General features: G+C 43.6%; 1 protein-coding gene across 1 annotated transcript in view; it reads right to left on the reverse strand.

Moving 5' to 3' along the window:
- Positions 1-325: 325 nt before the first annotated feature.
- sf3b3 (splicing factor 3b, subunit 3) overlaps positions 326-13,189 on the reverse strand; it is a 37,544-nt gene continuing 24,680 nt past the window's right edge. Inside the window, exons 23-27 of the mRNA XM_012867583.3 lie at positions 9,861-10,073; positions 9,468-9,566; positions 3,613-3,756; positions 2,575-2,679; positions 326-644 (exon numbers count right to left, since the gene is read on the reverse strand). Of these exons, the coding sequence (XP_012723037.1) occupies positions 504-644; positions 2,575-2,679; positions 3,613-3,756; positions 9,468-9,566; positions 9,861-10,073 (702 nt within the window). The 3' untranslated portion in view covers positions 326-503. The remainder of the gene's footprint in view (positions 645-2,574; positions 2,680-3,612; positions 3,757-9,467; positions 9,567-9,860; positions 10,074-13,189) is intronic.

The following is a 13,189-nucleotide window of genomic DNA, read 5'->3' on the forward strand; positions in this document are numbered from 1 at the left end:
ACAAAAAAAAAAAAAAACAGACCACCGCCTCCGTCCCACAAACCCAAACGTCCAATGATTTCTTATTTTGATTTTCTTGTCGGAATGCCGTCTGTGGCTGAGGTTGGGAATTTACCACCCGGAGCAGCGCGTCGGTGTTTTTCCACCCCGAGTTTTCTCATCATCCAACGACTCGGCAGGACCGCTGAGAGACAGACAGACAGACAGACAGACAGACAGACAGCCAGACAGACAGGTGGAGGACAGGAGAGGCTTCCCGCCACTCTGGATTTCTAATGAATGCAGATCGGAATCAGCCGGAAATGCAGCAGCATATTCATCTTTCTGTGCTTTACATTTCTGACTGAAGCGATGAGTGGATCTGTTCTGGTTCCCTGTAGCTGTGAGGTGATGCATGTGGACGTGTGTGTGTGTGTGTTTCTTCAACGTTTCGGCGTAAAAAACGTGTCGTTTCTCAACAGTTCCTGAAAAAAACCGCCACCCTCTGGCCCCCTGCTGGGACCCTAGAAAGCGTAGCGGGTGCGGATGTCCTCCAGCTTCTTGGAGACCTCCGGCGGCGTTCGGTCCAGCTCCTCCGCCACGCTCTTCTGCTTGTGTGGGTCCATGCTGTTGAACTGCTCACAGAGATCTCCGTCGATCACATTCTGCAGGAAAGAACAGCGAGATTAAAACGTTTCAAAGCTCTCGTTTCGTTCCGCTCTCTGCAGAAGGAGACCCCCGCTCTAAAACTTTAACAGCCACAGACCTCGATGCATTTTTATAGGGACTTTGTGACAGATCAGCGCTGAGCAGATCAGAACTGTGACGTGGGAGGAAAATGTTTGACCAATAAAAATCTGAAAAATATGGTGAGCATTAATTTAGAGTTTAATTCAGTGGAACAGTTCAGCTGTTTGTAGCTGAACCCACGTTTGAACACGGCTGTGCATGAAATTATTTCAGAAATGGATAATTCTCCTTTAATTTAGTTATGCTTCACTTTGTGTTGAGGGTTGATTCAGTTTTTTTACGCACATCTGAATTTTCCAAACTTAATTTTCAGGCATTTACGTTTATTTTCTTCATATAAAACAAGTTTCCTCTGAATTTAAGGCAGTTATGAATATGGAAATACCGAGGGAAGGATGTAAGGAAGGAAGGAAGGAAGGAAGGATGGGGTATAACAGCCTCAGGATACCTTCCAGGCCTGGAAACTGAAATCTAACTCCAGACTCTGTTGGAGGTCTGTGTCGCTCCGTCACATAAAATCCTAAAGAAATTCATGAAAGTCTGAGTTTCACAGAACGGAGTGAAAGATGTTCATCAGGTCAGAACCACCTGTCAGGGTCATTAGTCTGAACGGCGTCTCCATGACCTCCAGGGTGACCAGAGAGGCTTTTCTCTGGGGTCTGAAGAGTTACCGTGACTCTTGTTTTTTAATAATTCAGAATTTTGTGTAACATGTAATAAAATCCGTGTTTTGTAGAGGATAATTTTTGCTGTCAGTGTTTAATCCTGTTTCTCTCCAAGCTATTAGCTGAGCTTTTACTGTCTTTTACTCTCTAGATCTGAAAACCCTCTTAAAGTTTTTGTTTAATTATTTCTCTGCTAGATAAAGCAACTAAAGGAGCAACTGCTGCCATTACCCTTTTATGTTTCTCTAACATAGAAAGTACTCCTGGGTCAATGTGAGCTTCTGAGCTTTCTGTGTCTCTGCTCTGTCTTCTCTAAGCCCCAGTGGGTGGAGGCAGATGACCGTTCACACTGAGCCTGGTTCTGGTTCTGCTGGAGGTTCTCCTCCCTGTTAAAGGGGAGTTTTCCTCTCCACTGTCGCTTCATGCATGCTCAGTATGAGGGATTGCTGCAAAGCCATCAACAATGCAGACGACTGTCCACTGTGGCTCTACGCTCTTTCAGGAGGAGTGAATGCTGCTTGGAGAGACTTGATGCAACCTGCTGGGTTTCCTTAGAGAGGAAACTTTATGACCAACCTGTCTGGAGGATCTGATTTAATTTGACTTTGGAAAGAGCCTTGAGATGACATACGAAGTTGAGGGTTTATAAATAGACTGAATAGGTTTTTTTGATGGGCTCACATCACGGCCCTCCTGCTGTTCTTTCAGGTGAAGACACTCAACTGTGACCAAAGAATGATTCAGACAGAAAACGGCTCCTGAACTAGAGAAACGATGCGAGGAACCAATTTCAGATCGTCTGTCCCAAAGACAACTTTGTTCTCGTTTATAAGAATCCTAACGGCGGCAGGTTTGACAGACAAAAAGTCCGATTTCAGATCAAATGAGGTGACTGGAAACGAGTGTTTAGCTAAAAACCTGCAGCTCAAAGATTTAATGGACAGGACTCAGATCCTCTTCGTCTGCAGACTGATCTCCTGTCAGTTCAAAGTTTTAATGCTCTGGTCTTTATCAGGTTCTATAATGATTTAAATTCAAGTTAACAGATCATTTCATTTTAAACATAAACCCCCCTCATGTAAAGCTGCCACGGTGCTCCAAGCTCTCCGTGACCTTCAGAAAGCTTGGAGAGCCGCTGAGCAGCTGAAGGGCGGACGGAGAGCTGCAGTAAAACACAAACCTTCACTGGGAAGTAGTACGATCTGAAGCTGAGGTGATCTCTGCCACAAAGCGGGGGAAACTCGGAGCGCATGTGCATCTCCAAGTGTTGGAAGAAGTCGTGATCCTGGAGAGCAGAGAGAACATTCAACAGCTGGCTCGCTTTTTAAATGACCAGAAAAACATTTCAGTGAGCGCCAGGCTCCATGTAGCAGACATGCACTGCAGAAAGGGAACTAAAAGAGTAAAATCTTCTTAAAATTAGTGTTTGTCCTTCCTTTGAGCAAGCAGGTAGATAAAATCATCTGCCAATGTACTTAAATTAGGAACAACTCATCTCCAGACAGCTGCAGCTGATCCAGAATGCTGCTGCCCGCGTCTTCACTAAGACTAAGAAAGTAGAGAACATGGACCCGGTTCTAAAGTCCTTCCATGGCTCCCTGTATCTCAGAGAATAGACTTTAAAATCCTTCTTTTAGTCTATAAATCCTTAAATGGCTTAGCACCTAAATACATCACAGACTTGTTATCAGGGCATCAACCCTCCAGACCACTCAGGTCTTCTGGCTCCAGTCTGCTCTGCAGAACCAGAACCAGAACCAGAAGCAGACATGGAGAAGCAGCATTTAGTTCCTATGCTCCAATTATCTGGAAGAAACTTCCAGAAAACTGTAAAGATGTGGAAAACCTTAGTTCCTTTAAATCAAGATTAAAAACACATTTGTTTAAAATTGCCTTCAACTGTCCTAGTTAACTGAATCACCACTTTTTTGTTCTATTTTCTATCTATATTTTATTCCTACTTGCTTTTATTCTGTTTTATTTTGCTATATTTTAATCATGTAAAGCACTTTGCACTGTCTTTGTACTGAATTGTGCTATATAAATAAATTTGCCTTGCCTTGCCTCCACCTTGTGCAGTATATCTAATTATCTTATGACAAAACAGTCATTGTATTGGCAGACAATCTTATTTATTTGCTCAAATCTAGGAAAATACACTCATTTTGAGAACATATTACTTATTTTTACTTCTGATTTTGCTGTGTTTGTGTTTTACCTCGTGGGAAGTGAACGGGACCAGGATGCCGATGCCTCCTGACAGCGTGGTGTACACCAGGGACTCAGAACCTCCGGGGATCAGGGTGGTTTTCTGCAGCGATAACACGGTCTCGCCGATGTGGTAATTCACTACGACTTCAGCCTGTAGACAAAACAGAAAGCCAAGGGGGGTGAACTTGCGTCGCCTCAAAGCGTCGAGCGTTAAAACCGGCAGAGATCTCGTTAAGCTGCGGTAAATCGGATGAAATCGCGCTGAATGTCAGATTTGTGGGCTGAAACGCAGCATCAGGGAGATCCGGCCGCACATTAAGAGCCGTGTCCGGGCCGGGGTCGTCCTCCGCCTGGTGGCAGGAAGCGAGTCGGGTTTAATCTAATACCCGGCAGAGCGCGGACGATAAGCATCGGGACACAAAGGCGGCATTCAGCTGAAGGGAGAGCTCAGGGTGGGCCGGCTCGTACGCGACACCCAGATCAGAAGGAGCCGAGGCAAAGTTTAAACGCAGCCTGTGGAGGAGACACAAATAAAGCAGAGGCGGCTGACAACGGCGGCTCTGTGCGAAGCCTCCCCGTGACGCGCCACCACGCCCTCAGGGTGCCAAACGAGCCCGCTGACGCCGTTTGATCGCAGCCGCCGCGACAGACGGATTAATGAACACGTACGCACGAACCGCCGCTGCAGAACCCGGGTCAAAAATAGCTGCAAACCTGATGAGACGAGTTAATGGTCTGCTTTTATGTATCCAATCCTTTTATTTTTAACTAAAATTAACAGAACAGGGAATGAGAAGCTTCAGCTCGTCTTCTACAGGATTAACGGCGGAAAACGACGATGCGATGATTAACGGACCGCCATCAGCCTCTGATGTCAGAATTACGTCGGTCAAGCAGGTAGATGGTGGTTTTCAACACGTTTACCTGCTCACTTGCACCTATAGAGAGAAACATGCCTGTAGGTGGACGTAGAGTCAGAAAACAGGATTTTCTGACACTTGTTTAGGTTGGTTAGCTGGATTCTGAATGATGCTCACTGGCTGACAGCTGAGCTCCTCGTCTCCAGGGTTTGTCCCACCGACTCTTTCACATCGGCCCAAATTGCGGCGGCAGCAGCTTACAGACACGTCTCCTCCCAGCAGCCGCTCACCTGTAGCAGCTGGAAGTCTGACAGCCTGCTAACAGCCAGAGGAAACCAAGCCACCCGCTTTATAGACGAGAAATAAATAAGTAAAGCGTCGTTCGGAGAAAACTTTCCAAGGCAGACAAGAAAAACCAAATGGTGAACGGTGCTAAATGCTAAGCTAACAGTACGACATAAAGCGGTCAGTGGAGCTCCTGGACAACATGAGCTAACGCTAGCTACGGGTTCTGTCGCTTAAAGCTGCACCACTGAAGCAACCAACCATCTGAGAACTGAAGCTCGGTCCAAACCGAGTTCTCAGCAGCACAATGATCCCAAACCAGCAACCAATCTATAGCTGGGAAAGAATCCAGGAGTTACACTGGCCTAGTCAAAGTCCAGACCTTAATCGGATGGTATTGCTGAAGGTTTTCCTGCTAAAAGTGGTTCTGCGAGCTGCTGGATCAGGTGCTGGATCCAGTTTCTCACTGCTGAAACAGCTTTTGTGTATTATTGAGTAACTCATTTAAGATTTATTCCTAAAACCAACAGTAGAATCCTTTACATCAGGACGACCTCCCGTCTGTTTTGGTCCTTCAGGTGGACAGACACGGCCTTCCTTCATTTTGCTCCGCTCACTGTGTTTAGTTGAAATAAATTAATCCAATAAAAGAGGAATGCTGCTAATTTAATGACAGACGCTGATGGGATCGGCGTCCTCAGGAAGGCCGAGCACAACCGAGCCAAGGCACAACGACGTGGACTCTTCTATTCATGCCTGTAAATAGACCCGCAGCGCATTTCCAAATGAATCAACGTGCGGAGGAGCCAGGTCATCGCGTCTGAACTGGAGGGACTTTCCCAAACAGTGAGCCGGGCCTGACGGGTCGGGCTGAGCGCTGCTGAGGAGCCTCAACCAGCGGCTGATGAAGACGAGGCAGCGAAGGTCAGAAGCTGCAGGAAGCGGAGGTCAACGACGACGATCCGTCTCAGGATCAAAAGGAAACGTTTCATCCTCAGATGCTTCATAAAAGAGATGATTTCTGTGTCTCTCAGCTCCTCTGGAGGTTTTTTTCCTCTTTTCAGCGTAACTTTGATCTTTAACGTATCCTTAAGGGCGTCCAGACGTGTTTTTGTGGTTAGAATCTGACCCTTTTATGAGGCCCAGGCGGACATCGAGCTGATAAATGGGTTCAGTAGCAGGCGGCGACCCGGCCTGATCCCCAGATAATCTCTGGCCCAGTGAGGCCAGTTGGTTCTGGTGAGCGTCAAAGCGGCCGGACGCCTGCAGCTGCAGAAGGAAGACGAAGTTTCTCAGAGCGGAGGGCAGACGGGTTCAGGCTGGCATCTTATTAAATTCCCTCAAGACTCCGACCTAACAGATCGTTTCTCTGCGACCTAAACGCTAAAGTTTATCTGCTAATGCACACAAACCAATCAATCATCGTCGTTTGCTCAATCGGAACCTAAGAAGGCTGCTTGGCAAACTCTGCCGGGTCCCGCTGTTCTTTTTACGCGCCGGATAAGAGATCTCAGTGGCGGGGACATGGAGATGTGGGTACATGGCAAACCCAGATGGTTTAAATCAATTTACTGTGCCGATATTGTTCATTTCCAAGCTAATCTGATCTAGTCTGGACGAACCCATAAATAAAATAAGCACAAGTTTCCGTCACTTATGACATTTTAAGCCAGGGGCGCAACGGAAACCGGTTCTTTTTTCCTTTGGCGTCGCACTCATGACCGAACATAGGCCTATTTTGTTTATTCCGGTTTAATCTCATCTCCAAGCAGACAGCAAACCCACATCATAAATCATTAAAACTTTCACATTAGGCCTGCATGACACGGCAGCGCTGGATTTTGGGACGAGGATGCTCAGCAGAGCTGCCCGACGTTAAACTCTGTTGTGACGGTGATAATATTAGTAAACGAGAGGAATTATAAAATCAGGTGCGATATTCTCCCATTTTCTCCTTTCCTCTCATTTTATCTGGGCTTCCTTCACTCTGAGGCCTTTATAGGGTTTCAGGTAATGTGTCCAGTGTGAGCCTCTGTCCAACTGGCTAAATAATACAACAGCATGTAAAACAAACTACGTTTAAAACACTGAGAATGTATTAAACAATTACTGCATCCAAACAGTCCTTTGTGACATGAATGCGTTTCAGGCTGAAACGGCATTTCACCGATTTTAGTTTGTTGTTCCAGAGATTCTCCTACTGTTATACAAGGGGGCGCCCCGTCTGTATTTGTAGCTCATTTTATTAAAATCAGCCTAAATAGCTCCAGATCGTATCTTGAGCCAATAAGTGTCTCCTAAGCTACCTTCGTCTCAAAGTCACTTAAGTTTGTACGCAGGTAAACTCAGTCGTGAGTCGTTAAATCAAAGAGTGCTTAATTGACCGACAAGTTTTCTCCGACAGAATTAGTATTGTTTGTGTTGGGAGCGCAGGATCCAACGGGATAAATGAGTCTTTTTCTTTTGATTTACAAAAAGGACGCATTTGTTTATTTCACGTGGTTCCTTGCACTGCAAAAACGGAACTAAAAATAAGTAAAAAAAAATTTAAATGAGTGCATTTGTCCTTGATTTAAGCAGGTAAATAAGGTGATTTACTAATGGAATGAGATTTTTGCACTTAAAATAGGAACAACTCATCTCCATAGTCTTATTTAGAGGTCAAAATACTCATTCCATTGGCAGATAATCTTATTTACCTGCTTAAATCAAGGACAAATACACTCGTTTCAAGAAAATTTGACTTATTTTTAGTTCCGTTTTTGCAGTGTGATTACTTCAATATACTGAGAATGTTTGCCTGATACAAATAAGGATGATCACGTATTTAAACTATTAGAAACATTAAAGCTCAGTGCAGCACGTTCTCAACTAGTAAACGGCTATATGGTCATTTTCAGAAGTCCTATAAAACACCATTTGTTCTGATTAGAAATCATCAAACGTTTGTCTGTTGGGTTGGAAACAATAATCCACCTTCCTCGGCTACTGATCCAGAACCGGCTTTCTGTTTTTCCTCTTACAGCGCTCTCAGGTCAGGACCAGCACGATTCTGACATCATCAGTCAATCAAAATAAAGAAAAACATCAAAAATATCTCCACCTGTGATCATCTGCTGTTCTTGAAGCTGAAGAGGAAAGGGCTGAACTTGGAGATTTGGTTCTGTCTAGTTTTAAAGCAATAATTAAATAAAAGTGTTTGATTTTTTTTACTTCTGTCAGGAGTAAAGAAACTCAATTTCTGAAATAAATGAATTTTTTTCCTGAAACTGAATTAAACAGATAGTATTAGCAGGCACAGATTATACATTAATACAACTACTTGAAAACGGTATATTTACAACAAAGCTTGTTTGATAATAAAATACGTTTAAGTCACTTTGGAGTTATTTTCTATATCTTTGACGCCCTAGTTTCCCAGCTGTACCTGAATGCAGCACCAGCAGCCGTTGAGGAAACCCCCCCCCCCCCTCTTCCTTCAGACCTGCATCTCAGTGGAGTTTTCTCACCTGTGATCTTCACCTCCAGCTCCAAGTCGACTCAGGTGAACTGCTGTAGAACCGTCATGTTCCCAAATAGAGTTTAGTGATGGCGGGAAGTCCTCTGTGCTCTGGTGTCACGCTTTAAAGTTTCCACCAAGGAACGTTGAACTGAGCGCTTAGTTCCGCATCTAAACACCCTGCTGGTGTTTAGGGGACAAACGCATATACTGCTACACGAGTGTACGCACTCGTCCCCACTGAGCTATATTATACACTGGAGTGCTGATTTTGCCGAAAAACTGAAGTCACTGGCCGCCATCTTGCTACTCCCTACTCTCACAGAATCCCATAGGATTTGCTTGCAACAAGCAGTTTTCTGGCTGAGTGAAAACGTTTCACAGGTAATTCTACAGTCAGTGGATTTATAACACTATCAACTACTAGGAAATTAGGTCCTGAAATATTTTACATGTTATTCATATTAAATATATATGTATATATAAGTATGTGTATATGTATATATGTATATATATGTATACACATATGTAAATATGTTTTTGTATATTGTTATTTATATATTTATAAATGTTAAACATATATATTTAAATGAATAAAATGCAAAATATTTCAGCACATGACTTTCTCAGTACTTGATAGTTTTAGAACATAACATAAAAGTATATGGCATTTGACATTTTAAAAGTTTTAAGCCCCCCCTGAACATGAGAAAATCCTCGTTATTCGATGCTGTAGCGCACATATTCCCTAGTTACTGGGGAGAAATAGGGAGTACCAATATGGCGACTGGTGGCTTCAAAGTGACTCATTCAAACAGACGGTGATTAGCACTCCGGTGTATTATATAGCTCAGTGCTCGTCCCCTGAGTTATGAGCAGCTCTTGCAATGCACTATGGGATACGAGGCTTGATTGTTACTTTTGCTAGCAATATCGCTGCTCTGATTGGTCCAAAAGTCTAACAAACACATTTAGCTGTCAGTTTTACAGCCGTTACTTTATGGAGATCATCCCTGCAGGTTAATATATTTTATTTTGTTCTCGCTGGAAACAAACAGCTCAGACTGGAGGTACAACGAGTCTTTTATGAAACATTCAGCAGCAGCGAGGCGCGATGAAAACGACCTGCGTGAAGTTGGTATTCACACCTTAAAAGCAGCACTAAAGTTAAATGGCTGCTTAATGTGAAGGTGAGGAGATTGGTGGAGGATGTTTTACCTTCTGGGACGCCCCGTTCAGGAGACCTCTATCCCACAGGGCCTTGTTCCCTGTGGGGTCTTCATCCACATCATCACTGGTGTTGGGAGGAAGACGCACCTGGGAAAACAAACCACAGAATTAAGACGTGTTTGTCTTCTCATCTCGTTAAACCCCCCCGAACGTCTCCAGATGGTGCCGAACGCTCACATGAGGGATATATTTTCTATTTGGACTGGGGTTGAATTCAGTGCAACACCTGTGTTTCTTTAGATATCAGGCCTTGAGTTACAGTGTGGGAATGTATGGAAAAGATAAAAAAATATATATATCTGCTGTAGTTCGCCACAGACAGGAGAAGAAGAAGAAGCTGGTGGTTCTCCAGGCTGCGTGCGGCTCTCGGTTTGTACTCACGATGCTGATGTTGCCAAACTTGTCGGCAGAAGCCATGGTGTCGTAGTCGAGGAGACAGGCCGTCGTCACCCAGCGGGGGTACGTGTCGTCGGCGAAGATGATCAGCTGGTTCTCGTTCCGCCGGTACCGGACCCAGAACAGGCTCTCCTGGACGTCCGACACGATGACGCGCTGGCCGATGGTGTAGATGCCCGTCACCAGGTTGGGGACGTGCTGCACGGCAGGAGCGATGAAAACCGTCAGTCGGCTTTTACACACATGAGACCAGCAGGAAGTCACTCTTTAGACGCGTCTTCCAGCTGGACAGCCTCAATTTAACGTCAACAAAATGCATCTTGATTAAATGAAACCGCTGGTTTGTGTTCAGCCCGGAGCTTCACTAACAGGCGGGAAATTTGCACTTTAGGGAAACATCTGTTTTTTCTCAGCAGACCGTGAAACAAGCTGCAAAGGCAGCAGATAAAAGTGCTTCAACGTCAAAGTTTCTGCACAGAACAAAGGCCGCATGTATTAAAGTCAACGGGACTTTAAAGCTCCAGCATTTTATCCACTGATTAAACAAGCACACGCCATGATGGAAACAGCCACAAGATTTGGTCTGACATCGAGGTCAAAGGTCACTCATTGTTTCTGGAAAAAGCTTCCAGTTAAAAGATTTGTGTTTCTGCTTTTCTTGAAGCTTTAAAGATCTCAGGTTGTCAAATTCTGACACGCAAAGATCCCAGAGTAAAAAAAAAAAAAAAAGAGCAGTTTTTATCCTTAAAGGAAAGAATCTTTGCAAACCAACCTGGCCCTGCGTGAAAAAAGTAATTGCCCCATAAACCCAACAACTAGCTGTGCTCTCCTTGGCAGCAAAGGTTGCTTCCTTTTGCATCAGAGTAATGTATTTGGCCCAACCCTCACAGGCCGCTTTTCAAACATGAAGGACTTGGCTAAGCTAGTGCCACAGGGCCTCATTTAGATTTAAGGACAGACTTTGACTAGGCCACTCTAAAAGCTTTATTTATATCTCGTCTCTGAGCCATTCAGAGGTGGCCCTGCTGGTGTGCCTTGGATGAATGAAAGGCAGACCGTCTCCTTCGGAGCAGCGCTTACGGACCCAGATCGACATACTACCATGTGTGACTGTCAGTCTGAGTTTCTTTTCATGAAATGCTGTGTTAGTTTTACACCAGATGTATGAGAGAGAGAATGAGCTCCCCTTTAGTCTCGTCAGTCCACAGAACATTTTCCCTGAAGTCTTCCCATGGAGGCCATTTTCGTCCAGTCCCCCTTTCTTATTGTTAAATGTGGCTCCTGGTTCCTTTATCGCCTCCTGGATGCTCCCATGAACCAACGTCTCTGCACCGGCCGCTGTTCTGTGGATAATTATTCCCACAGCGGTTCACTGGAGTCCCAAAGCCTTAGAAATGGCTCAGAGGCTTTCCAGACTAATAGGTGCCGATGACTTTGTTGTTTACCAGTTGCTGTATTTCACTAGATCGGGGCACGATGTTGTAAATTCGAATTTAACACTTTATAGGCTTTAATTTTTGGAAAATCTGGATTTTATTTTGCCAGTGAGCTCATTGCGTTTTCATGAAGAGAACAACAGCAATGCTGAACATATGTTTAGGAAAATATCTTGTCAAACCTTTTTATTTTTTACTATAATATTTATTAATATACCTTTTTTCTTTTTTAGCTAGTTTGAAGTTAAAGTGAAGCCTGTTCTCAGCTCATTGTGTAAAATCTCTAGCAGCAAATATTTAGTTATATTTTCATTGTTTACAACGGCAGGGCCGCCATCTTGTTTCACAGCTTTTAGTTTTCACTCAACTTTCAGACGAAATGATTGACATACAAACAAGTTTTAAAATAATTTCTTTCATTTCTTTTTATGAAACGAAAAGAGAAAAAAAAAAAAAACAGATTTTATTTTTAAGCCCAGCATGATGCTGCTTTATCAGATGTTTTAACCTACTTCATGTTGTCAGACGGGTTCTATTTAAGTGATCAATTGATTTTAGGGGTGTGGTGGAACTGAATCAGTCGAATCAGGCTTTGACAAAAGATCAACAACTTGAAGTGTTTTTTTCATTAATAATCATTGAATTAGCCCATCTCACTTTTGTCTGACCACCTGCAGCATTGAAGTGAGAAAAAAAAATACAGAAATCTTCAACAACTGCTTATCTTTACAATCCATTGTTCATTACTATTATTAGGAAAACCTACTGATGCGCCATAATAATCATGATAAAGCAACAGGATTTCTTTCCAGTTTTTGCAGCAGCTCGGAGCTTAATGCACAAGCCGGGTTGTTATGAAGAACGCAGACGAATCGATTGGTGGTGGATAATCTGAGAAACTGCTACTCAGCGCAGAGACAACATCTCACTCAAGGCTTCGGTGACTTTCACCCTCCAAAGCAGCTTTTAGTACGTGGGAGTCGTGAGACACAATCATAAATCGCTTATTTGGTCTGAACTTTAAAGAAAGAATGTATTGCTGTGTTCAGAAGTTTCCATCCACATTTCATGTTAAAGAATGTTACACTAATCATGATCTTTTAAGGGTCTCTTTCACACGTTTCTTATTAGTCGGAATGGTTATACAACACACACCTGCAGTTGTTTTTAAAAAAGCAGACCTGCGTAAAAAGTCTGAATCCACCATATATGGACACAGAGTTAAAATTGGTCCATATTATACGAAGAAAATATGTAGAGAGACATGGAAACGTCTCTGTGAGCTGTCGAAACTATCATAAACAGTTCTTCTAGCCGCAGCGCTGCATAAATAGAGACGTATTTAGACTTTAGACAGAAAATGTTCATTAAGCTGGTAGTTCAGTCGCTAAATAAATAGAGAAGCCGTTACTCCTCTGTGAAGATGTACAGCTATTGGAGGCTAATGTGGCTAATAATAGCGCTAATAATGATGGAGCCAGACTGAAGCTGACAATTAGAGGACAACTAAACGTTTATGTTATATAAAATGTGTTTAGTATGCGCCAGATCCATGTTTGTTTTTAGACAGTTAGGGATGGGCTTAAAAATATGCCACCAAATCTAATTAACCGATTTCTTCCCCCCTTTCACTTCATAATTTACCTGACTCCGCCAGATAGATTTGCTCCGCATATCCATCTGGAAACCTTCCGTTGAAGTAATTTTGGGAAGGGGCGAAAATACTGGTTAGCTGATTGGCCTATGTTGGTGATTGACGGGCCAAATAAACCAATCAGATTCGTCGTCGCTCTGTTACGAGCGACGACGAAAACACAACCACAAGCCAAGCTACTCTTGCTGCTGCAGGTAAAGGCTCGTTAGCTCAGCAAAGAAATA

This window comes from Fundulus heteroclitus, chromosome 2, assembly GCF_011125445.2.
Source record: "Fundulus heteroclitus isolate FHET01 chromosome 2, MU-UCD_Fhet_4.1, whole genome shotgun sequence".
In the NCBI taxonomy this organism is placed as follows: Eukaryota; Metazoa; Chordata; class Actinopteri; order Cyprinodontiformes; family Fundulidae; genus Fundulus; species Fundulus heteroclitus.